This window comes from Rousettus aegyptiacus, unplaced genomic scaffold, assembly GCF_014176215.1.
Source record: "Rousettus aegyptiacus isolate mRouAeg1 unplaced genomic scaffold, mRouAeg1.p scaffold_m13_p_9, whole genome shotgun sequence".
Taxonomy (NCBI): domain Eukaryota; kingdom Metazoa; phylum Chordata; class Mammalia; order Chiroptera; family Pteropodidae; genus Rousettus; species Rousettus aegyptiacus.
Genome location: NW_023416312.1, coordinates 106,273,622 through 106,300,229, shown reverse-complemented (window position 1 = coordinate 106,300,229; position 26,608 = coordinate 106,273,622). Strand labels below are relative to the sequence as shown.

Sequence of the window (26,608 nt, the reverse complement as noted above, 5' to 3'; positions counted from 1 at the left end):
AAACAGCAAAATAAGAAATCGAATTTAAGAAAATGAATACAAATACTGAGAATTATTTATTCATGTATTATTCTTGGCATGTTATTTGCCAGTTTTCAGGACTGTTTGTCACCAAGGCCTCTTAAGGATAGTTGCAAACAATGTTCAAAACACACTAAAAATATGTTGACTAATAAAAGAAGAGCAGTCACTTCTCATTGGCTCCAGCATTACAACCTTCAAGACAGTTTCTTTGAAAGGTTAAAGAAGTACAAGTTCGGAGTCGATAGTGGTCATGGGGGTGGGGAGCTCGGCATAGGGAACGCAGGCAGCAGTAACATAATGGCTGTGTGTAGAGCCAGAGAGGGAAAGAGCATAGGGGGATCGTTTATAAACTGTTTAAACGTCTAACCAGTGTACTGTGTACTTGAAACTAATAAAAAAACTTTTTAAAAAAGGTATTTTCTTTGTTCGCCAGTAAAAGTAGAGCAAAAAATCATCATAATACTTTATATCTGGTGTCCTCTTTACCCCTTTTTTCCCTGCCATCTTTGTGTTACTTTCACCTCATCAGCTAAAAGGGACTGTAGGATAACAGAGCTTGAAGGCCGCCCCAGGGAAGAGGTGGTACAGGGCTCTAGTGCAGAGCCTGAGTGCTGAGCCAGACTGCCTAGATTCGGATCTTGGCTCCACCTCTTCCTAGTAGAATGACCTTGAACACATTACTTAATCTCTGTGTATCAGTTTCTTCATCTGTAAAATGAGGATGCCCATCATACAAAAGGGGGTTTAGAGAAGTTAACTCCTCACACCAGGTAAGGATCTTAAATAGTGCCTGGTGTATAGTTAAATGTTCAGTAAGCATTAGCTGCAGTTACTGTGAGGCGATACTGTAAATCCTATCCTGTCGTGATCCATTCATTTAAAAAGGATGTATTGAACATCTGAATTAGCATAACTCTGTGCTAAGTACTGTAGCTACAGAGCTACAGTGATGAACGTGACAAGTCCTGCTGTCCAGAAACTTAACAGTTTAGATGGTGATCGTTTTTCAGGATCTGAATCGAGGCCTTCAGGCTTATTTTACTCTAGTGCATTAGGAATAAATTGATTTAAAAATTAAACAAATATATGCCTCCACCTCTGAAATGCCTCTTTGATTTGGCATTATTTTTCAAACTTCATAATTTATCTGAACTATAACCAAAGTCATGTACTTTACAGCTTAATGGGCTCATAATGCATGATTACACAACTTCAGAACCCATTTTGTTAAATGAAGTGGTGACATTTTATGCACTGTTGAGCCAACTAGAATGATTTTTTGCCCTTAGCTATAACTTCTCTGTGTCCTTATTGAAAAAAATTGGGGTCGTGTCATGGGTTTTGACGGGAGAGATCTGTGGAACCAGGCTCTTTTTGCCATTCCGTCAAGAGAAATAAAAGACAGAACTTGTGAAATGGGAAAGTGGTTGAAATCCCCCAGTTGGTGTTATCATGTATTAAATTATCTTTATTTACTAATAATTTGATTGGAAAAGTGAATTTTAAAATTACAGCCTTATTCCATTTTGAAAAATACCTTACCAGTTAGGAGAGCACGTGCGAGTACGTGTGTATTAAATCATTAAGAACTGGACTTGGAGCACTTCATGTTTGTGCTGCCTTACATATTTAAAGCAGCTTGGGATGGTGGTCCTGTTTCCAGGACAACACGAACACAATTCTGTTACTCTTTCTTATATGTTGACAGTTCCCATCCCCCCTTCCTTGCTGTGCACATCAACTTGAAATCATGTAACTTTCCCTCCTCAAAATGAATTAACATTTTTTTGTTGTTATATGTGAGCTGCAGAAAATAAAAGCAAGCAAAAAAAGGAAAAAATTATCAGCGATTTCATCTTCTCATAGCTACTGATGTTAACACTTTTGGGGGTATTGCTTTCTAGAAACATTTGCATGCACGTGCAAACTCAAACATCACATTTTTTTACATGAAAAATTACTTTTTTTACTCTGCTTTTTTCACTTAGTATGTGCTCTGTCACTACATATATTTCTGAAAGGCTGGATTTTGTTGTTTGCATTCACTTTAATTTGTTTACATGGTTCTCTAAATATTAACTATTTAGGCTGTTTCCAATTTTTTTTCTATTAAAACAGCATGGGACTAAATAGTCTTATGGCAACATTTTTCATCTCTTTATTCGATAAATATTTGTTGAATACCTAATGTATGTTAGCCACTATATTTGGTATTGGGCTACAACAGTGAGCATGAAACACAAAGTTACTACTCACGTGGAATTTAAATTCTAGCAGGAGAACATATGTTAATCAAATAATCATGTTGCTGTATGTGTTTGTTTATAACGAGAATGGATACTCCAAAAGAAAGGGCTACTGTTCTGGAGAAAATACAGCCAAGGACCCTTCCCGGGGTGCGGGACGAGCAGACTGGAGGTTATTGCACTGGTCTGGGTAAGAGGTGACAGCTCAGATAAGGCCGGTGGCGGACATAGAAGTCAACAGAGCCGGAGATCTTTAGAAGGTCGACTCGATTCCACTTGGAACTTGTTCTTAAGAATTTTTTAAAGCATAGATTTCCAGAAATGGAATTCTCCAGACACAGGGCCGAATTATTTCAAAAGCTTCTGGTAGATATCAAATTGCTTTCCAGAGAGAGTATGTTCGTGTACTCACCCATAAGCAGAGTATTAGGGTGCTCATTTCCATACACCTTCATCAACAGTGAGCATTAACATTTTTGATTTTTTTTAATACTTTTTCCACAAATCGAGTAAATACTTCAGTTTTTCAAATGGGGATGATTTTACCACGTATAATGCCATGGCAGTTTTGGAAAGCAAGAGTCCTCTATCTATAGTTTCGGTCTCTGTGGTTTCCATTCCGTGTGGTCAGCCGTGGTCCGAAAATATTAAATGGAAAATGCCAGAAAGAAACAATTCATAACTTTTGCATTGTGGGACGTTCTGAGTAGTGTGATGAAGTATCACAGCCTTCAGCCCAAGGCGCGAGTCGCCCCTCTGTCCCACGTGTCCGCGCTCCCCGTGCTGCCAGCCGTCAGTCACTTAGCAGCTGTCTTGGTTCTCGGCATCAAGCGCTGTTGTCAAGTGACCCTTGTTTATTACGTTGTTATAACTGCTCCGTTGTATTATTGTTCATCTCTCAGTGTGCCTAAGTAATGAATTAAACTTCATCGTAAGTATGTACGGGGTTCGCGCGTGTCCATGGTTTCGGCGTTCACCGGGGGCCTTGGAGCACGTCCCCCGTGGAGAAGGGCGGATGGCTGCGAGTATGTGTGCATCTACTTTACAAAGACTGGTTTTGATCCTTAATATTACGCCTCTAAAAGCTGACACTAAAACAAAAAGAATTTAATGAGGATGTTGCCTTGGGAACATGGGTAGACACATACAAGACAGATTTACACCAATTAAGCAGGACTGGAAGATGACGTTTTTTGTTGAAATTTGTAGTAAACCAACCTGTGTTCTGTGTAGTCCATGCCGAGACTCCTACTTTCCTAAATACTGTAACTCTTCTACCAGGAGTTTGGACTCAGGGCTTCAAATTATTTTAAATAAATATACCGATAAAGGGCCCAAAAGTATATAAAGATTTTGACCACAAAGATGGAAATTTAGAAATTTTTTGAAGTTTTATGTAACATTTGATTGCTTAATAAATAAATGTATAGTACATTTTTAACAATGTAGGGTTGGCTATAGCTGTAAGTAAGAAATTAAGAGGAATGAGTAGCTTTTAAAAAGCAATTGAAATCCTTTCTTTTTCTCCAAAATAATTAGCGCTTGAAAGGTATTGACCTTAGATTTAGAATAAAAGCTATGTTTGTCATACTGTTATATATTTTTTCAAATAGGCACATAATTCTGCATTATTGAAACGTCATTACATTTGAAATGACACGTTACTCACTGCTTTGTTTTCCCTCAACAGTTAAAAGATGTCGATACTCAGAAAATCATAAAAGCAATGCTCGCTTACGTGTGGCCCAGAGACAGGCCTGATCTGCGAGCCAGGGTTGCCATTTCCCTCGGATTTCTGGGTGGTGCAAAGGTAAGAATGAGAGGAGCTGTGTGTATTCGTTGGTTTAAGGAATGCTGTGACATTTCCTACTAATGACACTTGGGCTGATGTAGGCCACTTTTGGGGAAGCATTGTCAACTTTTAGAACCCGTGTTTATGTGACTCATGCAGTCAGCACAGATTTGACGGTGATTCTCAGTTTGTCTGGGGTTCAGACTTGTAACAGCCTCAGCTTAACGGACCGTGCTCCGGAAACCAGCGTAAGGCGCAGGGTCTTTTGCTGCAACAAAGCCTCATGACTCTACACAAAACTCCTCAGAGCCCTGTTGCCTCCTGAGTCTGGTAGGCTCGGTTCTCAGTTCCCAGTAAATTGAGGAGGATGAACACATTTTAGGCACAGCGATAGTCTCAAGTGGTAAACAGCAGAGTAAGATCAAGGGATAAAAAGAGGGAAAACAGCCCAGCCACCAAGGCTGGGCATGTTGGTGCCATTCAGTACAGGGGCTGTGTACATCTTGGCAGCCTCCTCCATTCGTCACTGTACCCTAGCACCTTTTAATCAGGCAAACTTATCATGAATGACTGAGCTTTCAAGAACAATCCCTTATTTTCAATTTTTTCAAATATTTTTGAAGCCGGCGAAGTATACGTTTAGGTACAATACATAGCTCCGGTACATACGTAAGCTGTGAAGTCAGATTTTCTGGGCTCTGCCGCTTGCCAACTTTATAACCTTGGGCCAACTGCTTTGTCTCTTTGCCTCAGTTTCCCAATTTATAAAATAAAGTAAAATACAGTTGTTACAAGGATTATGTAAATTAACATATAAAAGGCTTAGAACAGTGCCTGGCACATAGTAAAATATCATGTACACATTGAAATAAAAATAAGTTCAGATTTGTATAGGAAATATGGTTAAAAAAAGTCTACTCAAAAGTATAAATGAAGTTTGCCTATAATTTGGTTACTGCTGTTACATCGGTGTTAACATCGTTTTAGAACACAGGTCTTATCATCTGCTTCTTCTCTATGTCATATATATTCCCTTTTATTTACTTTTTTTCCCTATTCTAAAAATATTTATTGAGAATTTATCATACCAAGTATTGTCGTTGGCACTGCAGGGTATTCAAATACAAATAAAGCACCTTCTCAAATCACAGAGGATGAGACGAGCTTTATTTTATTGCCACAATACAAAGCAGGTCTTAAAACGCTTTCGAGGAAGTTCTGGGGCTTTCAGAGGGAAGAAGCACTCTGCGAGGAAGGTTTCGCAGACGGAGGTGATGTCTGACACAGGCCCGGATGGATAAGGAGGGTTCTCAGGGTGGGCTCGGGCGCCGGGAGGCCTGGGGGGGGGACGCCATTCGCTGCGTTGTTCAGCGCATCTTTGCTGGCCAGTTAGGGGGCTGCCGTGACCCACGGGGAGAGAAGCAGTAGTTAGTACTGGAGTGCTGGCGTCGATGGCATCGTGGATGGGAAAATACCAGACACATTGAGCAGAGGACGCAGAGGCAGCAGGACTCAGCAACAGATCGAGAGGAAGAGGAGTCAAAGATGACACCCAGGCCGAGAGGTGGTAACGCCGTTAACTCAGGCAGGTCGGCCGTCAAGAGGTCTTGTTTGGGACGGTGAAAATTTTGCTTTTGCTCATGTTAGGTTTGAGATGCTAGCAAAACATCGAGACAGAGAATTAGTTCACCCAGGAAAAGGAGAAATAGAAGATGGCTACGGACAGAACCTGTAGTGAAGTAAACACTGGTAGGAACACGGACTGAGACGTTAGGTGGGTGAGGTAAGGGCACTGATTGCGTTGATGAGGGCTCCGCCCGCATGACCTAGGCCCCTCCTAAAGGCCCCCATCCTAACACCGGAGGCCCAGGGCTGGACATCAACAAACGAGTGAGGCGGGGGGAGCAGGGGCAGCACACAGACATTTACGCCAAAGCAAAATGCACCGAGCAAACATTTCTTAAGTGAACCTTAGGTACAAGGTGCTGAGCCAGGCAGCTGGGAACACAAACATGAATAAAATGTGGGCCTCGCCCTTCTGGATGGCAGTGGGTCGAAGGAGAAAAATAGACAGAGAATGATTAAAAAATATAGGTACAGTATAATGAAAACAGCCAAAGTGAGTCACAAATTAAGCAATATGGGTGTTTCAACAATCAGGCATTAGGGAAAGCTTCATGGAGGGCCTAGAGTTTTTCAGTAACTGCTGTCTTGATGTTTGTAATTTCAAAAGATTCCTGTACTTCTTGCTTAACTTTGATTCTTTAAAATTTTATGAAAAATACTTTTAAAAATGAAACTGCTACCTGAAGCTTTTAGAGACCTTTTAGGCTTAGAGAAAAATTAAGCAGCAAGTACAGAAAAGTTCTTGTGTACCCATCCCCCTAAAACACTCAATTTCTTCTATTATTAACGTCTTGCCTTAGTATACTAAATTTGTCACAATTGATGAACCAATTATAAAAAAAAAATACATTATTATTAACTGGAACTGTAGTTTACATTAGGATTCACTCCTCGCGTTGTAGTTTATATGGGTTTGGGGAAATCCATAATGTCACATAGCCACCGCTGAAGTATCATACAGAATAATTTTCACTGCCCCAAAAATCCCACGCGTTCCACCCGCTCACCTCTCCCTCCATCCACCCACATCCCTGGCGACCAGTGGTCATTTTACTGTCTCTTTAGTTTTGCCTTTTCCAGAATGTCATAAGGTTGAAATCAGACTGGCTTCTTTCACTTGACAGTGTGCATTTCAGAGTCATTCATGTCTTTTTGTGATTCGATTCTTGTTACCGCTGAAAAACCTGCCATTGTATGGATGCACTGTGGCGTGTTTATCCATGTACCTGTTAAAGGACATCTTGGTTGCTTCTAGATTTTGGCAATTCTTAAAAAACTGCAAAAAAAACCCCAGAATTTTGTGTGACATAAAATTTCGTCTTATGTGGGTAAGTACCGAGGAGTGCAGTTGTTAGGTTATACGGTGGGAGTATGTTTGGCTTTGTTATACAGTCTTCCAGAGTAGCCGTGCCATCCTGCGTCCCACCAGGAACGAAGGAGCACCCTGTGCTTACACGTCTTCGTCCATGTTCTGGATTTTAGCCATTCTGGTGATACACGGATAGTGGCATCTTAGTTTTGTTCTACTTTGACATTGCCTAATGTGGCCTACAACTTTTCATATACTTTTGGCCATCTATCTATATTCTTTAGTGACATCTCTGTCAGGTCATTTGCTCATTTTTCAGTTGGGTCATTCCTATTCTATTTTTGAATTTTGACAGTTCTTTGTGTTACATTTTGGACACCGCTCCTTTATCAGATGTTTTGAAAATATTTTCACTCAGTCTGTGGCTTGTATCTTCCTTCTCTGAACAGTATCTTTCACAGAACAAAAGTTTTAAATTTTAATGAAGTCCAACTTATTAGTGTTTTATGGATTGTGCCTTTAGTGTTGCTCTATGGTCATTGCCAAATCACAGGTTCCCTGGATGTTCGTTTATGTTACCTTCTAGAAGTTTAATAGTGTCCAGATTATTATTTTTTTTAACATTTGTTCCAACACCATTTTTTGACATTTTCCCACTGGGCCGTCTTTGCTTTGTCGAATATCAGTTGACTGTAATTTTGTATATTTCCGTATTTCTGGACTCACCGTTCTGTTCTGTTGGTTCGTCCATTATTTGGCAGTCCCAAACTTTCGATTACTGTAGTTTTATGGTAACTCTTGAAGTCAACTAGTTGTCAGTCCTCTGATGTTGTTCTCATCTTCAATATTGTGTTGGATAGTTTGGGTCTTTTTCTTTTCTATATAAAATTTAAAATCGGTTTTTCCATATGTACCAAATTACTTGCTGGGCTTTTTATTAGGATTGTATTGATTATATAGATCAAGTTTGGGAAGAACTGACATTTTGACAATATTGAGTAATCCTATCCACGAACATAGAATATTGCTCCATTCATTTAGTTTTTCGTTGTTTGTAGTTTTTTAGTTTTCCTCATAGATCTTGTACGTTTTGTTAGATTTATACCTAATTACTTCATTTTCGATACTCATTTAAATGGTGTGATATTTTTAACTTCAAATCGTGTGTTCATTGGAGGTATATAGGAAAGCGATTGACTTTTTATATTAACTATGTTTCTTGCAATCTTGCTGGAGTTGCTTATTAATTTTAGGAGTTCTTTTGTTAATTCTTTTGGAATTTTCTACATAGATAATCATATCATCTGCAAAATGGTTTTTTATTTCTTTCTTCCTAAAATGCATAGTTTTTATTTGCTTTTCTCAACTTCTTGAATTAACTACAGCTTCCCGTGCCATGTTGAACAGGGCGGTAAGACGGGGCATCCTTGCCTTGTTCCCGATCGTAGGCGGTGAACCATCTAGTTTCCCACCGTTCCGTCTGTGGTTAGCTCTAGGGATTTTTTTGTAGATGTTCTCAGACAAGCCGGGGAAATTCCCCTCTGTTCCCAGCTTGCTGAAAGTTTTTATCCTGGGCAGGTGTTGGATTTTGTCTCGTACTTTTTTGGCATCTGTCGATATAAAATATATTTTCTTTGGCCTTTTGATGTGATGAATTACATTATCGTCGCTTAAAGATGAGGGTGTGTTCTGAGAAATGCTTCCTTACGTGATTTTGTCATTGTGCAAATATCACAGAGGGCACCTTCACGAACCTAGGTGGAATTGCTCAGCACACGCCGAGGCGGGAAGGGGCAGCGCGCGGCTGGGTCCGGGGCCGGCGGCCTGGCCGGCGCGTGACCGCGCTGAGCGCCGCGGGCCGTGTCCGCGCCCCCAGCGCGTGCGCACGTGCAGCAGGTGCCAGCAGGTGCCAGCAGGTGCGGTGCGGCGAGGACCCCGCGGCAAAGGCGCAGACGGCGGCCGGGTGCGGGGCCCGGGCCTGCGGGGCGGAAGCTGCTCCGCGGGGGGCGCGCGACGAGGGCCCAGGACAGTGCTGCGCCCCGACGCTCGGGCTCCGCGCGGTTTATTTTAAGAAATGTTTCTTCAAAATTAGGGTGATCATTTTTAAAACTATATAAAAGTCTAACCAATGTACTATATACTTGAAACTAATTTAAAAAATCACACACACAAAAAAACAAAAGATGTTTTCGAGGTCTAGCCCACTTCGGAGTGGGCTTCTGAGCAATGGCATCCTGTTTTGGGCCGACCATGTGGAGAGATGTTTGAGTTATGTAACATTACTAAACTCTGCTTTGGACTTTTAAATAACCTAAGTCTACTCTGTAAAGTAAAATGCCTTGCTTTTAAAGGTATGAAATCAAAAAGAAAAATAAATTGACTTTAGCTTAATAGAACTTTTTTACTTTATAAACTTTTATTTGTTTAAACCTTTGACTCTTGTAATAACACTTAAACACAGACACATTGGGGTGACAAGCATCATGGCAGAGTGAGCAGACCCTTGTTTCTCCTCTTAAAATTACAAGTGGGACAGCATCACTCACAAAAGGGGGCCCCTGCTCGACACAAACACACCTGAACGATCCCCACGTTGGAGCACCCGGAGGTCGTATTGGAATGAGCAGGGGAGGCGGGACAGAGGGAGGACAGGGACGGTAGCCACACACATAGTTCGGTGCTCACCGTGGCTCCAGAGAGTGTGGTAGCAATGGAGAAATTGGCGACAGCACTCACACTGTGTCCTGGAGTGTAAGAGAAACAGAAACAGTTGTCCCCCGAGAATAGACATTCTCCCCTCCACATCGCATCAGACCCGGGCAGGGGTAGCGAGGAACCTTGAAACAACACAGCCAGCAGCCATTACTGAAAGGGGTGGAGGAGCTGCGGACACACACTTGCCTCCCTAGCCCCACCCATCCTGGCAGAGCCCGCTGGAAGCAGCGGAGACACCTCCCCAAGCAGAGCTGGGCCAGTGGCCATCAGTAAAAAGGAAGCAGTGCTGGCAATTCGCAACATCTGCTCTCCACCACTCGCCACATTCCCCCACCACGGCGGTGGTGCCCTGGAACTGACGTGACCCCGTCACAGGGGGCTCCCACAGTCCCAGTGGATATGCACCATTTTCCTTAACCTGGCTGATGCTTCCCCATCACCATCCCAGAGGCGCAAATAGTGCCATTACGAGAAAACCAAAGCTAGCACTGTAGCGCCATCTACTGGAAAACAAAGCATCACACCCATCAACCTGCTGAATTGTTGAGGGCCAAACTTCTAAATAAGAAAAGAGTTGACTACCTTAAATGTGCAGTCAGAGTAACAGTCTATCAAATACTCTGAACAACCAAGGTAACATAGGAACCCGGAAAGAAAGGAAAAGTCTATCAAAACCGATTCAAAGTGACTTAAATATCAGAATTTAAGATTGCAGTAATAACCCTCAACAAAATACAAGAGAACCCAGAAAGATGTGCACTGAGCTCAGAAATAAAATTAATGAACAAAATGAGTACTGAACAGATTAAAACTAAAAAAAAAAATTCTGGAGCTCTAGAGCTCAATAAATGAGATGAGGAATACATAAGAGAGGATTGGAAAGAGAGCACACCAGATGGAAGAGAGAATTAGTGAGCTCTAAGAAACCTAGACATGACCCTGGAGGATGAAGAGCGGGAGCTAAGAGAACAAATGAAAGACCTTTACAAGATCTGTCTGACTCCGTTAGGAAGTGCAACATAAGGACAGAGGTGTGCTAGGAGGGAACAGAGAGCTTACTCAAAGAAATAATAAGAACTCAGATCCAAGGAGCTAACAGAACGCCTAATTATGTCAATTCAAAAAGACCATATTCAAGAACATTATATTAAAACCGTCAAGTATTAACAGCATAAAAATTTCTAAAGACAGCCAAGGAAAAAAGACTGTAAACACACAGGAAACTATTAAGATAACGAGATTTTTTTTTTCATCAGAAACCTTGCAATCCAGGAGAGAGTAGAATGAAATATTCAAAATATTGAAAGAGAAACCACTAGTGAAGTCTACTGTATCCTTCAGATATAAAGGAGAAATAAAGGCTGTCCTAAACAGAGGAGAGCTGAGGGAATTGTCCACCACAATACCTGCATTACAAGCGGCGTCGAAAGGGTCTTCTACCTGAAACAAAAACACAAAAGTATATGAAACTTGAGTAAGATGACAGCTAGACAAGGAGGAGAATGCAACTGTTTTCAGGGTATTGAATACTTAACAAAGGTTAAAGGGGAAAAAGGCATTTAAAAAAAGACCACAACTTCTGCAATTTGGAAATAAATGCACAGTATAAAAAGGGATAATTTGTCACAACAAAAATATAAAAGGGGAAGCAGAAAAAGAACTTGCACAGGTGAATGAAGATAAGGTGAAAGCAGAAGAAAAAGGACTATTCTTTGTATGAAATGTTTTTTTTTCTTTTTTAAGGTGAGCAACCCTTGGTTAACCTCACAGATTGCAAGGACCTTATCAGTTTACCATCCCTTATTTTTTAAGCCTACAGCACCTGATCTTCCCAGGGGGTCCCCCATCCAAGTATTAACCAGGCCCGAACCTGCTTAGCTTCCGAGAGCAGACGGGATCAGGCATATTCAGGGTGGCGTGGCCATAGACTGAAATATTTTTTTTTTAATATAAACTTGACGGGACTCACAAAATCAGAATCTAGAGCTAAGACATGTAACACACATAAAAAAGAGGAAATAGAGGGAAAAAAATCATAGAAAACCTAAATAGACCAATCACTAGCAAGGAAACTGAAACAGTAATGAAAAGCCTCCCCCAAACCAAAAGTTCAGGACCAGATTGCTTTACTGTTCAGTTCTACCAAACATTTAAAGATTTAACACCAGCCCTTCTCAGACCCTTCTAAAACATTGAAAAGGGAGGAGGGAATACTTTTTAACTCAGTTCGTGAGACCAACGCTATCCTTATACTAAACCCAGACAAGGACGACGCGAGAAGTTTACAGGCCAGTACCTCGGATAAACATAGATGCTAGAATCCTAAACAAAATACTGGCAAATCAAGTACAACAGTACATTAAAAGGATCACACCACGATCAAGGGGAGTTCATTCCAGGCGTGCAGTGTTCATCATGTGAAAATCAGTCAATACGATACACCCCATTAATAAATATGTGAAAACCAGGATAGATGCAGTGAAAGCATTTGACAAAATACAACATCCATTTATGATTAAAAGGTCATATATGACACTCAGCCAGTGTCATACCCAATAGTGATAAACTGAAAGCTTTTCTCTGGAGCAAGACAAGGATGTCCACTACGGCCACTATTCAACAGAGTACTGGAAGTCCTAGTCAGATCAGGCAGGCAAGAAAAAAAAATAAAAAAGCATCTGAACTGGGAATGAAGAAGTAAAATGGCCACTCTTTGCAGATGACGTGATTCTGTGTCTGGAAAACCCTAAAGATTATTAGAAACGATAAACAAATGCAGAAAAGTTTCAGGATACCAAATCAACATACAAAAATATGTTGGATTCTTCTACACTAACAAGGAAACATCAGAAAGAGACGTGAAGAAAACATTCCTATGGACAGTTGAAGAGTAACTTAACAATGGAAGTGAAGAACTTGTACACTGAAAAATGTAAGACATTGTTGTAAGAAATTGAAGACACAAGGAAATGGAAAGGTATTCTGTCTTCATGGATTGGAAGAATTAACATAGTTATGATGTCCGTATTACCTAAAGCAACATGAAGATTTAATGCAATCTCCATTAAAATCTCAAAGGAATTTTTCACAGAAATAGAACAAAAAAATTCTCAAATTTGTATGGAACCACGAAAGATCCAAATAGCCAAATCAATCCTGAAAAAAAAGAACAAAGCTGGAGGTATTATACTCCATGACTTTAAAGTATACTACAAAGCCACAAAATCTAAACAGTATGATATTGGCAGAAAAACAACTATTCGTTCTAGGCAATGTTATCTCACACAACTCAGACCAGTAAAACACAATTGAGAGCCCAAACATATTTAGACATACAAGTGGCCGACAGATGAATGAAAAGACGCTCAACATAAGGGGAATGCAAATCGAAACCACAATGAGAGACCACCTTACCCATGTTAGAAATAACAAGTGTTGGCGAGGTTGTGGAAAAAGGAACCCTCATACGTTGCCGGTGGGTGTGGAAATTGGTGCACGTGAAAAGATGTTCAACGTCATTGCCATTAGGGAAACACAGACTGAAACAACAGTGAAATATAACTGTACACCTATTAAAACGGTTTTAAAACTTAAAAATAGTGATGATGCCAAATGCGGGTGAGGATGCGGAGGAACTGGGTCAGTCACACTTAAGCGATGGGAACGTTAAACGGAACAGCCACTGTGAAAGAGCATGGCAGCTTCTTAAAAAGGTCAGTGGAGACTTGCCATATGACTTAGCAATTGCTCTCTTGGGCGTTTATGCCTAAAGAAATGAAAACTTAGGACCACCTGTATGCAAACGTTCATAACACCTTTATTTGTAATGGCCCCAAACTGGAAACAACCAAAATGCCCTTCAGGGGCGGATGGTTGAAAAAGTCTCCTACGTCCATGGGCTAGTCCATGGGCTAGTCCTCAGCGATAGAAGGGGACGAGCTGCTGATGCGTGCGTGACCCTCGAGGGACCCCAAGGGCGTCATTCTGAGGGAAAAAGCCCGTGTTACATGCGTATGACCTCATGCGCATAATATTCTGAAAATGGATTGTGCTGCAGCTGTACGAGATGGCATCGTTAGGAGGCCCCGGGCGAGGGGCTCTGCGTCTCTTTATACTACTTTTGCAACTTTCTGTGAGTCTGTAATTACTTCAAAATCAAAAAAAAATTCACAACTTCACGTTTATCTGGGATGGTTTAAGCCTAGTTCCGCTGAAGGCAGAATATTAGGGAAAAGCGATATTTGCTGAGCCCCACCCCTCAAATCTCACAAGGCCAACGAAACCCACACATGGCACTGATAAAATATCGATGCGTAACATAGCGCTTTCTATTTCTTTCGTGTTTTTTTCCCTTTCCTTTTTAAAATTACTTTTACGGGACGGCTGACAGGCATCGGCAGTGGTTATCGGACGCGGTGCCCTTGCATCCTCAGCGCCGCGCTGACTGCCCTTCTCCTGCCAATATAAACACGGGAGAGATGACAGTCACACTCTTGAAAAACTCGAGGGACGTCCCTGAATGTGACCGAACCCAAATGCCGCTTACCAGACGCGAGCTTCCTCAGTCGTGGGATGCTCCCCGTGTCATAGAGTCATTTTGTTCGCCTCATTCAGCCGTCTGTGAAAGGCGCCTAGCAGCACGTCCGACTCAGATGGCTGCAGTTCACAAAATGTTTGTTTTTCCAGAGTTTCACTGACTGAGACCGCAGCATATTCATGCACGTGCACCTACACAGTGAATGCTAAATATATAAAACAAAATTCTAAATACTGAGGTATAAACTACAAAAAAGAGGAGTTGGAAAATGCAAAGTGCCGAATGGGCTGTGGCCTTCAGGGACGGCATCGTGATGGGCTTGGGATTCAGAGTGGGTTGTGAGGCGAGTCGGGCGGGTGCCATGCTGAGCAGAGGCGAGAGCCCAAGGTGGTCTGCTTACTCGCTCAGTGCGACGACAGTGCGACTTGAAACCTGCTTTTCTATTAGATTGTGTTGTAGAAGTTACACATCTTAAAAGCTTTAAGCAATTTATCCCATAGTGCTACGTTCTTAAACGTATCCCCACATCTGCTGTGTGTTTTAATGATGCTGCTGGCCGGCTAGGGCACATATCCCTTACTTTGAAGTCTTGGTTTATAGACCTCCTGTCAGCCGTGGTAACCTCAGGCTTGTTGCAATCAGTTCTTTATGTCGAACAAAGGTGAAGGACATAATCATGGAACATTAACAAGAGCTGGGATTACAGCGTTTTCGTTAAGCCTCGTGCACTTGTTTTCACATGTTATTAATGTGTATGAATTTAATTTCTTCAAGGAAAACTTTGGCAGTCTAACCAACTTCCTGTTCCTAAATGATGGTTGGTGTTTTTGATGCTATAGCTTTGCAGAGAAATGTGATTAGATATTTGTCTTGCATCTATAAAAGCATTGTATCCATAATTTTCATATTTTCAGGAGTATTCTCCTGGAGAAATAGGTTGGTTTTTGCACTTAATATTAGCTAAAAGGCCTAGCGGTGATTAGGTTGGTTTTTGAAAGTTAGTTTGCTATTCAGTGAGTTTTATTTTGTGTGGTATTAGAAAAAGTAATCTTTTTGTGGGGCAAATAGAGCTATCAGTGTTTGTTTTCCCAAAGGTGAGTCAGCCACAGATACTTTTAATTTATTCACTTTTGAGGTCTTTTTGGGTATATGATTTCAGTTTTACCCTTATTTTGGTGAAGGAATACTTTTCCATACATTTAGTGAATCCCTGTTACATACACAGCATTGAACTCAACATGCGTAGGACAGAAGGAGGAATATGGTGCAGACTATCGAGGACCTAGTAGGAAAGAAAAATACAGACACAGGTAACTGTGATGTAAGGCAGTTCGCCATAAGTGCCGCGAGCTCTGTAGGATGGCAGGTAATGGGGAAAGCTTTTTCTGAGTGGATGATCGGGGATGATTTCATGAAGGCAGGAGCATTTGACTAATGCTTGTGAATGAATATTAACATGGCAGCCGGAGGGAGATAGGAATCCTGAAATGACAGCTCTCCCAATGCTAAAGATTTTATTTTTATGAACTGGGAAAAGCATTCTGATACTAGTACATGGTTAATAGCTAAACATTCCCATAAATACTAATTTAAGGTAAATATTTGTACTTTAATAAAGAAATCTTTTTTGTATGACGGGTAATTGCCTGTTTTGTGTTTTCAGGCCATGAATATTGTGGTTCCCTTCATGTTTAAATATGCTGTAGACAGCCTCAACCAGATGTCTGGAAACATGCTGAACCTGACTGATGCACCAAATACAGTTGCAACCATGGCAACGGCAGTTCTGATTGGCTGTACGTGTGATTCTTTAATCTGCCTACAGGTGTTGACTTTCTTCAGGGTTTCATCATATTTGAACAGATGACCTTTGCACCACAAACACAACTTAGGATTTTGGATATTTACTGTTTGATGAGAGGTTTTTTTTGATATGTGGTTTTAAAATATTCTTTGTATGGTATACTTTCCAAAAATCCTGTTAATAACAGTCTCATTTCCAAGTTCTGGAAAACAACATGAAATAAGACATTCAATTTATAACAACCACTTCTACTAGTTAGGCTCCTTCTAAGATACCTTTTCAGTACAGGTAGTTATTTTCCTGCTGTTGTTGTTAGCTGTTAAATAGGAAATAGCTCAACGATGATATTTGTGCATTAATGCTTTATTAAATTATATTAAATAGCTGTGACATAAATCTGCAGTGTGTAAATTAGAGAATGTGATGCTTTGTGTCCTCATGCATTAGAAAGGACACTTTATGAGACACAGGGGTATACTAAAGTATACAGGGGTATACTTTAGTCAATGCACTTGATTTTCAGGATCTCAGTTTTATCATTTGTTTTTAGGGAGAATTGAATTAGATCAAAAAAACTTTGACAGTGTACACGTATGCACAATAAGGCCATACGGGCCATTATTGAGTAAAAATATCTAGTCGGACAGAATCAGTGATGCAGTCGTTCATCGTACACTTTCTGTCCCCGGACCATTTTTACGCTTGTATGATATAACGTTTTAACGCCCCCTTTTTTCTTTTGCATGTATCGTTAGATGGTGTATCGAGAGCCGGAGCTGCCTTTTTTAATGAAGTCCGAAATGCAGTATTTGGCAAGGTAGCCCAAAATTCAATTAGAAGAATAGCCAAAAATGTCTTTCTCCATCTTCACAACCTGGATCTGGCTTTCCACCTGAGCAGACAGACAGGAGCTTTATCAAAGGCCATTGACAGAGGGACGAGGGGTATCAGTTTTGTCCTGAGTGCTTTAGTGTTTAATCTTCTGCCCATTATGTTTGAGGTGGCTCTTGTCAGCGGCGTTTTGGTGAGTAAAACATTTTTCATAACATGCTTTTATCTTACATTGTCATTAGAAGCTATTCTGGTATTTCATGCTCGTGGTTTCAAAGCAAAATTCTGTGGTGCCAGAAGGATTATGCAGTTTGTTTGATTATTTTGCCATAAGCTCCAAGGGACTGTCCAAAATCTTTATCATGTTGTTATTATAAAGAGGTATTCAGTTCTACACATAGATCAGTTGTTTACCCAGGCCTTCCAATTTTTTTGTCAGCAGAGATTTTTTGTATAGGACTTTGGACTGTCATGCTCTCATTATCTAGTATTCTCTTCACCACTCGTAACATTTGAGGCAGTTTCATATTTTATAATTAAAAGTGTATCTATCTACCTATCCGCATCTGTATATTTACATATCTGTATATATTGTTCATCTTGTGGCTCTTTGCACTGTCGTTATCAGCATTTGACAGTAGCAGCAATGCGACAAGTTCGGTTTGGCTTTGTTCCTTTGATATCTAAAGTAGGTTTTGTAAGATTCGATTTCTCGCCCAATTGATTATTCACTTATTCACCAACATATTTTTATTAAAATCTTTCGACTGAGATGTGCTGTTGTATATTATCAGTTATTTGACAAGAACAATGACTGTTCCTTGTTTCTTCTTTCGCCCCCCTCCAGTATTACAGATGTGGTGCCCAGTTTGCTTTGGTGACCCTTGGGACACTTGGAGCATACACAGCATTCACGGTTGCTGTCACACGGTGGAGGTAAGGTGCTCCCCAGAGGCCAGTCAGGGTTCAAAATTAGTTCCGCTTTTACAGCAAACGTTTCATCCTGTGCAAATCTTTGTGTTGCAGAACTAGGTTTAGAATAGAAATGAACAAGGCGGATAATGATGCAGGTAACGCTGCCATCGACTCGCTGCTGAATTATGAAACCGTGAAGGTAATATGTTTATACTTTCCTCTGCGCTCCACACTGCCGCCTAATAGGTGATGTAAGTTAGAGCCTGCGATTCAGATGGTATCTGTAGGTGCGATAGTCCTACACTATAGTCCTTTATTTTCCTTTCGTTTAGAAATTGCTATTTCCACCATTTTTTGTGGTATCAGAATTGTACGTCCTCAGTTAATTTGTATGCAGCAAGAGTTCAGTGAGCATTCCGGAGCAGGGTGAACGCGAAGCTAATGAAGTTGGCACTAAGCTCTTGGCTCTGCCCCTCCGAGTGCGTAGCATAGTGCGTTCTCCCCGTTTATTCGTTGTTTTCCATTTGCCACACGTTTCCGATGCCTCTTGTGCACCGAGGCGCGGGCTGAGGCCTGCGATGGCGCAGGGCGCTGTCTAACCCCCGCCCTCCCGGTTCGCTGATGTGCTGGGACAGTGAGCGCTGTGGACGCGGCGTCCCGGGGTTCGGGCGGTTTCGTGAAGGAAGCGCCATCGATCGCGTTTCGAAGCTGTGGGTTTAATGAACTCAGCGTTCGGTAACGTTTGCGGGGTGAATTTTCTGGACTTGCCCGCGCTGCGGCGTGCGGGGCGCCCGTGTCCAGGGTGCAGTGCACGCTGCAGAGTGGCGGTCATCACAGGAGACTGGTTTCTAATTATACTTATATGTGGGTGCTCTTTTGTGTGTTTTTGTAGTATTTTAATAATGAAAACTACGAAGCACAGAGATACGACGGGTTTCTGCAGACGTACGAGGCCGCGTCACTGAAAAGCACGTCCACCCTGGCGATGCTGAACTTCGGGCAGAGCGCTATTTTCAGTGTTGGGTTAACGGCCATCATGGTGCTCGCCAGCCAGGGGATCGTGGCCGGTAAGGAGTCCGCGCTTCCCCGTTCGTAGGTGTTTCACTAACCTCGAGAAGCAAAGGTTCATGGGGGCCGCGCACGTTAGCCGTCTTCGGCAAGCACGCTGGACCACGTGCCCTAGGATCCTTGGAGTACTTTGCTTTCTGCATCGGAACGCGTCCTCCTGATTGTGCCATCACATTTGTCACTTCCTTCTGTTGAACACAAGTGCAGCACCGGCTCAAAGTTGTCGGGGTTACTGGTTTCACGTTTTGTGGGGCTGCAGTCCGATTCTTCAGGAGTAACTTTTTTTTTTTTACCATCTAGTATTTACAATTTCTCCTGTACGCCTGAAAAGCAGTGTAATGGATTTAGTGTTTACTCCAGAGGACTAAGACTCAAGCATTCTTTTTTTAGAATTATGAGTCATCTTTTAATGTTTCTATTAGTTTTTCAGTTGCAAAACATTTAAAAAATAAATACTGTCTGTACCCCTTTTTCGTTATCTGCCCCGCTCAGTTAGGAGTAATTTATTCACTGTGACCATAATACATGGTTTACCATTTTCAATCGTAAATGCCCATTTGCTCCAATTTTTTAATATGTACTTTTAAATTTGTATTTCACATTACAAAGAAGCGAGTTAATGCCTAACGAAGAAAGCAAAGATTTTTAGTGTTCTATTTCTAGCCTCCCTTAAAGCATTCTATTTTTGTATATGTTCTAAATAGGGTCTGGGCGGCCATTTCCCATCTACTTAGCGCGTATCAAGTGCCCTACGTCCCTAACTCACGGGTTAAGATGCTTTGAAGTTTAAGTAGACCTAAGACTTGCTGATTTTGTACATTTGGACTGTATTCCAGAGCCATAGACTATAAAACTTCTCTATCTTAAACCGGAAAAGTGCATAACATCTAAATATCCTCTGCTTCTTCTGCCAACTGCATATTAAGGAACCCTCACGGTCGGAGACCTAGTCATGGTGAATGGACTGCTTTTTCAGCTTTCATTACCCCTGAACTTCCTGGGAACTGTATATAGAGAAACTAGACAAGCACTCATAGATATGAACACCTTGTTTACCCTACTCAAGGTAGACACCCGAATAAAAGTAAGTAATTTATTTAGTACCTTTTTAAAACCACGTGAGCTTCATCCATGAATAGGGTTATTCCAGGGGAATATTTTACATCACCATGTTAGCAAGGCAGTTCTTTTTGTAGGAATTGGAACTGTAATGTGTATTAAGAGTTCTTCATAGCTTTCACTTCTTTGTTTAGAAAGCTTATGCCATTAGAAAGAATACTATACCTAGAAGCTAAATTTTGTTACCTTGAATTCTTTGTCCTTGCACTTGATTTACTTTTGCTAATGATGATATAAATTGTGTGATTTTTTTTCTCCACACATCCTCGACCTCCTTACTCCCCTGTCGACCATCCCTCTCTCTACCCGCCCCCTCCCCAACAATGCTCAGAAATCGAAGCATGGAAAGCATGCTTGGGAGCGGTCTAACCACTTAAAACCTCCTCCTTCCTTATATTTCCTTCTTTCTCTCTGTGGCTTAGAAAATTGTCTGCATAGCTGCACTCTAGGCGACGTGTCAACTGACCGTTCTTTCCTCTTCTGTGCTAGGACAAAGAGATGGCGCCTCACCTTCAGATCACACCGCAGACAGCTACGGTGGCCTTTGATAATGTGCATTTTGAATACATCGAGGGGCAGAAAGTTCTTAGCGGAGTGTCTTTTGAAGTCCCTGCGGGAAAGAAAGTGGCCATTGTAGGAGGTAGTGGGTCAGGGTGGGTAATTTAGTCATTTATAAAATTCTGCATAATCGATTCGTGATTTCCCATGTACTGTTTTTTTCTCTATCATAGTAAAGTTACTACTGCAGTTTAACATGGGTTCCCTGACGCCGGTAGGTGCTAAATAACCTTTCTTCATTTCCCATTTCAGGAAAAGCACGATCGTGAGGCTGTTATTTCGCTTCTATGAGCCTCAGAAGGGTAACATTTACCTTGCTGGACAAAATATCCAAGACGTGAGTCTTGAGAGCCTTCGGAAGGCAGTGGGAGTAGTGCCTCAGGTATTTAAGTGAAAGACAAAACCTACTTCCGGGAACATTCATTGGGTTGCTGGATCTTTTATTAGAGTAATTTGAATCCAAAGAGTCAGTATATGCTGCTTCAAAAGCAGTAGGCCCTACAGGTCAAATCCTGTTACCAAAAAGACTGTCAAAAAGTAAATGGAAAGTCTGCATGATGGAAAGATTTTTTAAGTCTTAGAAAGGTCGCATAATATGGAGGAAAGACCCAGACTGGAGTCGGACAGCTCTAACCCTTATAGGTTCTGTGGCCTTGGGCCTCAGTTTCCTCATCTGGAAAATAATGGTACTGTTTCTCTTATGGAATTATTATGGGTTAGAGGTCATATATGTAAGCCACCAAGCACAGTGTTCATCACAAAATCATTCAGTAAATGAAAACTATTGTCATTGTGAACAGTTTTTGACATAGCAAATTTATAAAACTTACAAAGCAGTTTGGCTGGCAAATGCAACTGCGTGTACCTTGTTACAGTTCCTGACCCATAGAAAGCATGTAACAAGTGTTCGCTGAAGGACTTTCTGGGGAAAAGTAAATTCAGAATGAGAGCTGAGAAGCCAAGAAGCAGATGACTTTGTAGGACATGAGCTTTTCTTATGGGACACCTGGAATTAGCCTGGAATCGGAATCAGATGCCCAGAACTGTGAAAAGGGTCAGACAGGGATGTGAAGCTTGTAAAAGTTCGCCAAGTGATCTGAGACTCCCAAATGTTAGTGTGCACGAGTCACCCAGGGAGATTATTGAAATCCCAGCTCTCTTTCACACACCTTAGTCTGGTCAGGAGGGCAGTATGGGTCCCAGAAACCTTCATTTTTGAAAATGCCACCTGAGTGATTCTGATACAGATGATTCGTAGACTATGTGTTGAGAAACACTGATCTCAATGGTCTATCAAGTGAAGTGAATTCTGGGCTTTGTCTGGGCTCAGTGTCCTCATCCACACAATTAGGTGTAACTACATTCCTGCCATTCTCTTGTGAAAAATAAAACATTTTGTTCACTAAGAAAATATATATATGGTCACTAAAGGAAAGAAAATATGCTCATCGTCATCAGAGGTCTTAGCAATATCAACCGAATCAACAATGGGATACCGTTTTCCCTTTATCAGATTGGGAAGGATTTAAAAATTCACAACATCGAGCTTGGGTAGGGCCATGTAAAATGGCCAATTCGTGTTTTTGTTTGTTTGTTTGTTTTTGCTGTTAGAAGTAGACAGCTTTCTTGATGAACAAATTGGTAATATGTTCAAGAGTTTGAAAAATATTTATATTCTTTATTCTAATAATTCTGCCTCTAGGAAGTTTTAGTAAGGAAATAAACAGATGTGAACAGATTTTTATATGCAAAGATGTTCATTACAGCAGTATTTATAATAGCAGAAGTTGGAAACAATATAAATGTCCAACAAATAAGTAGATAGATAGTAAATTATCATTATAGTATCAAATGTCATATAGCCATTTGTAAATACAGTGTTCATAAAGAATATTGAATGTTTTGTAAAAATACTCGAGTACAAAGTTTTTTGAAAAAGAGGATACCAAAATGAAACATAATATCTCAATTTTATAATATTAAATGAATGCATGTCAATAGACAAAAAAGATAAGAGAAACATTTTGGTTAATAGTAGTTATTGCTAGGTAGTAGAATTATGGATTATTCACTGAACTTTTATCTTATTTTGAAAGTTTCCAGTTAGTATTTGTTTACTTTTTTTTCTGATTATAAGAGATTTAAAAATAAGCATTTTCTCTTTATAGAACTTTAAGTTCTTTGGGTTTAAGTACCATCTGAATTAAAGAAATTCTATATTAATAGTAGGTATGTAAATGGTTAAAATATTACTTGAAATAATATCCGAAACTCTGGGACTGATTATGATGCTAAAGAAGTCCTAGGTAATTGAGTATCCTGGTTAAGGTGGACTAATGGAGTCATTTTATTTCATCTCACTATTTCCTTCCGACCATTTGGAGACTGAAAGATGCTCACTTTAAGAAAATTAGCTTCTGCATGCCATGTCAGAATAAGTTGAAATATCAAATGAATGGTTGCAGTGAACTTTCTCTAAAAAAATCCACAGTATATAAGTTTTTGTTATCTCTGTTTTAAATCTAATTTAGAAGCTTCTGAGAAACATATGAAGACATATTCAAACTCATTGGTAGTTAGTTAGGGAAATGCTAATTTAAACAAAAAGTACATCTTAACTGTAAAGTAGCAACAACTAAAACTCACTCATATCCAGGGCTGCCGAGGATACGGAGACCTGGCACCCTCATACTAATGGTTGGATTATTTACTTTGCAGAACATTTTCGTAAGGCAGTTGGGCAGTGCTATCGATGGGTAAATGTGATCACCTTTGCACTCATCAATGTGCTTACAGGAATTCTTACGGAAACACACGGGTGCACAAAGTCATATTCACAATGCTATTTTATTCAAACATTCTTTGTTGTAGCAAAGATTTGGAAACTAATGTCAGTCAGTAGAGAAATGGAGAAATAAATTATGAAATGTCCTTGGTATCATACAACGGTGAAAAAGAACAAGGTAGGTTTCTGTTACTGACATGTACAGTCTCGAGGATATGATAAGTCAAAAAAAGAAAAACAAATTGCAAAATAACATATACAGCATAGCCCCACTTGTGTTGAAAAAAGTATACGTTTAGGCATGGAAATGCCTTGAAACAAGTCAGGAAGGCCACACGACGCGTCGTCCGCGGTGATTGCCTCTGGGCAGGGAACTGGGGTCGCAGGGAGGGGGTTGTCGCGCGTGGCTCCTCAGGCCTCTGTGTCTCGGCTCTTGCTTTCGTTTTTATAACGCACACGTGCGCCCGTGTCACTCTGCTGCAGGATGCCGTCCTCTTCCACAACACTGTCTACTACAACCTGCTGTACGGAAACATCAGCGCGTCCCCTGAGCAGGTGCACGCCGTGGCGAAGTTGGCCGGGCTCCATGACGCGATCCTGCGAATGCCGCGCGGATATGACACCCAGGTCGGGGAAAGAGGCCTCAAGCTCTCAGGTGATTAGAGGCTCTGGGACCCCCGCCCGTGTCCATGTGCTCCCTTCAAGCTCCATTAGAGGCATTTTCTAGAAAATGTGCTTGGTAGTGACTTGCGGATCTGTGCTTCGATCGGCGCTGATTCGTTCTCTGTTCTTGATGTTAAAGGAAAACCAAGAGCATTATGTAGCTGAGGAAGAACTAAGAGAGAAGTAATTTGACAATAAATGGTGTATCTTATCAGATTTTCCAAGTCATTATGGGATGTTTGCAATACTTTAGTAGACCTTGTACTTGACGTACTTAACTGCTCTACTTTCTTTTTTTGTAACTTATTTTTCAATTACAGTCGACATAGGCTATTATATTAGTCCCAGATGTACAACATAGGGGTTGGACATCTGTATGACTTCTGAAGCGATCCCCACATTAGTCTGGTCCCCACCCGGTGCCACGTGTTTAGCTGTCAGTTCAATGGCCAAGTAAATTTGGGGGCTTGTGCATTTCTATTCAAGTGTTTAGTTATGAGTTTGATAGGTGTAATGATGAATTGTCCTCAAATGACTGACTTTTTTGGAGGCTCCATAAATATGTTTCTTTGCCCCAAATTATTTGAATTCCAAAGGATGACGATATCTCATGCCTGAAAGTATGAACGCGACTCAGACAAACGTACTGCATCCTGTACATTTACTCTTCATTCCGTGTTACTTTAGGGGGAAAATGTGTAGATGAGGGATGGGGTAAGGCAGAGAGCTGATGAGGAGTACGATGTGTGAATTTTAATGAATCCGCTTTTCTCTTTGTTGCAAATCGCCTTCAGTTTTTATTTCTCTCAGGGGCTCTCGGAGTGCGCTCGGAGGAGCTGCTCCAGCATTTTCCAAAGTTCAGCAAAGCGAAGCAGGACGCGCATGGCCGAGCCCGCGCTCCCGGCCCTCGTTCCGTGCACGCCCCATGGCCGCGGGCCTGCAGGCCTCCCCCCCCCCCGCCCCCGCCCCGGAGGAAGGCGGCTTTATTTCCCCTGGAGCGTGTTCAGGGCTCGGTGTGGGCTTGCATCCTGTGATGGCGGGAGCGCTGGACTTGGCCACATTCCCTTGGAGCGTGCACTGTGACCTCGACCAAAGCACTCAGTGTTTCCTTTCCGTTTTAAGATTCTGATATGTTCGTGACCCAGTAGCAAATAACTAAGGTGAAATGAGGGGTATTATCTAGTACATACCCTTAACTTTGAAGAATACTGTGAAAATCATAGCTTTTGTCAAAAAGTCCTTGAGAATCCTGGCTGAATGGTACCTTTTGTGTTGAGATCAATTTAGATATTTAGAGTCTCATGCCTTTAGGTTTTCAGGCCTCAGGTGTTGAATTTGTTCTCGGCTTTGTTGATTGTCTAATACTGAAATGTTTCCATCTCAGATCCCTGTTCATTGGGAAGTAACACAAGGTACACATACGGTAACACAGATAATAAGGCGAAGTCAGAATCTTGAATGACATTTATGTTTCAAAGAATGTAGTTGGTCGAAAAATATATGAATTTTGGCTCCTAAGCAGAGTAAAATGAACAGTGATCGGGAGCACAGGAGCCTGTTGGAGGCTTTACTTGCTGGTGATATTCAGTGGAAATGCTAGAAATGTAAAATACGTCTTTATGCTCTGCTTTGCTTCCTTACACTAAAGTTTTTCTCTCACCAGGAGGAGAAAAGCAAAGAGTAGCAATTGCACGAGCCATTTTGAAGGACCCCCCAGTCATTCTCTATGATGAAGCCACTTCGTCTTTAGACTCAATTACTGAAGAGGTAAATGATGGCGAATGTACAAATGTCTTTACTTCTCAATGTTTCATTTTCCTTCTTGGAAATTTGTGGAAAATAGCTTTCTTCTTTTGTATTTTGAATGAACTTCAATAGGAAGTGCGATAGAGTGAAATGCGTAGCCCGTTTTCCCCACATAGCAGGTGTGGACGAGCAGGAATGCCAGGTCGCATTGAATTGTCATATAGTCGTCAGTTTGCAGACACGTCTCCTCTCGGAACCGTGTGGCACCTTGTGTTACCCTCGCATCTCACAGAGCTGTAGGGGTTGCCTGATTTGACAGAAGAGGGAGGTTTTAGTCTTTCTGCTGTTGCCATTTAACAGTTATTAAAACAAGTCATGGAAACGATCGTTTAAGAACAGTTGCATTTCGGAGTGAATCATTTGGTAAGGATTCGTTAGGGTCGAAGGGCCCGTAAGCAGGGCCGGGCCCCGTTCGCGGGCAGCAGACGAATCGGCGTCCAAGAGCTTGACACCTGAAAACGGTCATTGTGTTTACTACAAATTAAGTCCCAACAGTCATCATTCGAGTCACACGACTTTATCTCACAAAGCACAACCCAGTGAGATGTCGCACACCCCCAAGATAACGAGTCACCAGCAGCTTTGGTGAATTTTAATGGCCCTTTTTAATAGGTCCAGAGCACTCGATAGTAAGTCAGAGTTTAATTCTTGAGGATAACGAAAAGAAGTCCCCAGAAACATCACAGATTTTCCTAGATTTGGCCCGACACTCGTGAAATACAGGGTCTTCTTTTCCTGGGTAGGCACCTGCTCTTCATAAAGTTATTTCTTCAATAATCACAACGTTTAGAAGTACCTATGGGCAGCTAC

General features: G+C 41.3%; 1 protein-coding gene and 1 pseudogene across 1 annotated transcript in view; one reads left to right on the top strand and one right to left on the bottom strand.

Annotated features, from left to right (window-relative positions):
• Positions 1 to 26,608, top strand: part of ABCB7 (ATP binding cassette subfamily B member 7) — a 51,749-nt gene that overhangs the window by 22,799 nt on the left and 2,342 nt on the right. Inside the window, exons 4-14 of the mRNA XM_016130737.2 lie at positions 3,961 to 4,080; positions 15,913 to 16,045; positions 16,809 to 17,077; positions 17,732 to 17,820; positions 17,911 to 17,998; positions 18,692 to 18,866; positions 19,794 to 19,951; positions 20,476 to 20,639; positions 20,797 to 20,926; positions 23,813 to 23,984; positions 25,656 to 25,759. Of these exons, the coding sequence (XP_015986223.1) occupies positions 3,961 to 4,080; positions 15,913 to 16,045; positions 16,809 to 17,077; positions 17,732 to 17,820; positions 17,911 to 17,998; positions 18,692 to 18,866; positions 19,794 to 19,951; positions 20,476 to 20,639; positions 20,797 to 20,926; positions 23,813 to 23,984; positions 25,656 to 25,759 (1,602 nt within the window). The remainder of the gene's footprint in view (positions 1 to 3,960; positions 4,081 to 15,912; positions 16,046 to 16,808; positions 17,078 to 17,731; positions 17,821 to 17,910; positions 17,999 to 18,691; positions 18,867 to 19,793; positions 19,952 to 20,475; positions 20,640 to 20,796; positions 20,927 to 23,812; positions 23,985 to 25,655; positions 25,760 to 26,608) is intronic.
• On the bottom strand, positions 11,523 to 11,641 carry LOC118608183 (annotated as a pseudogene).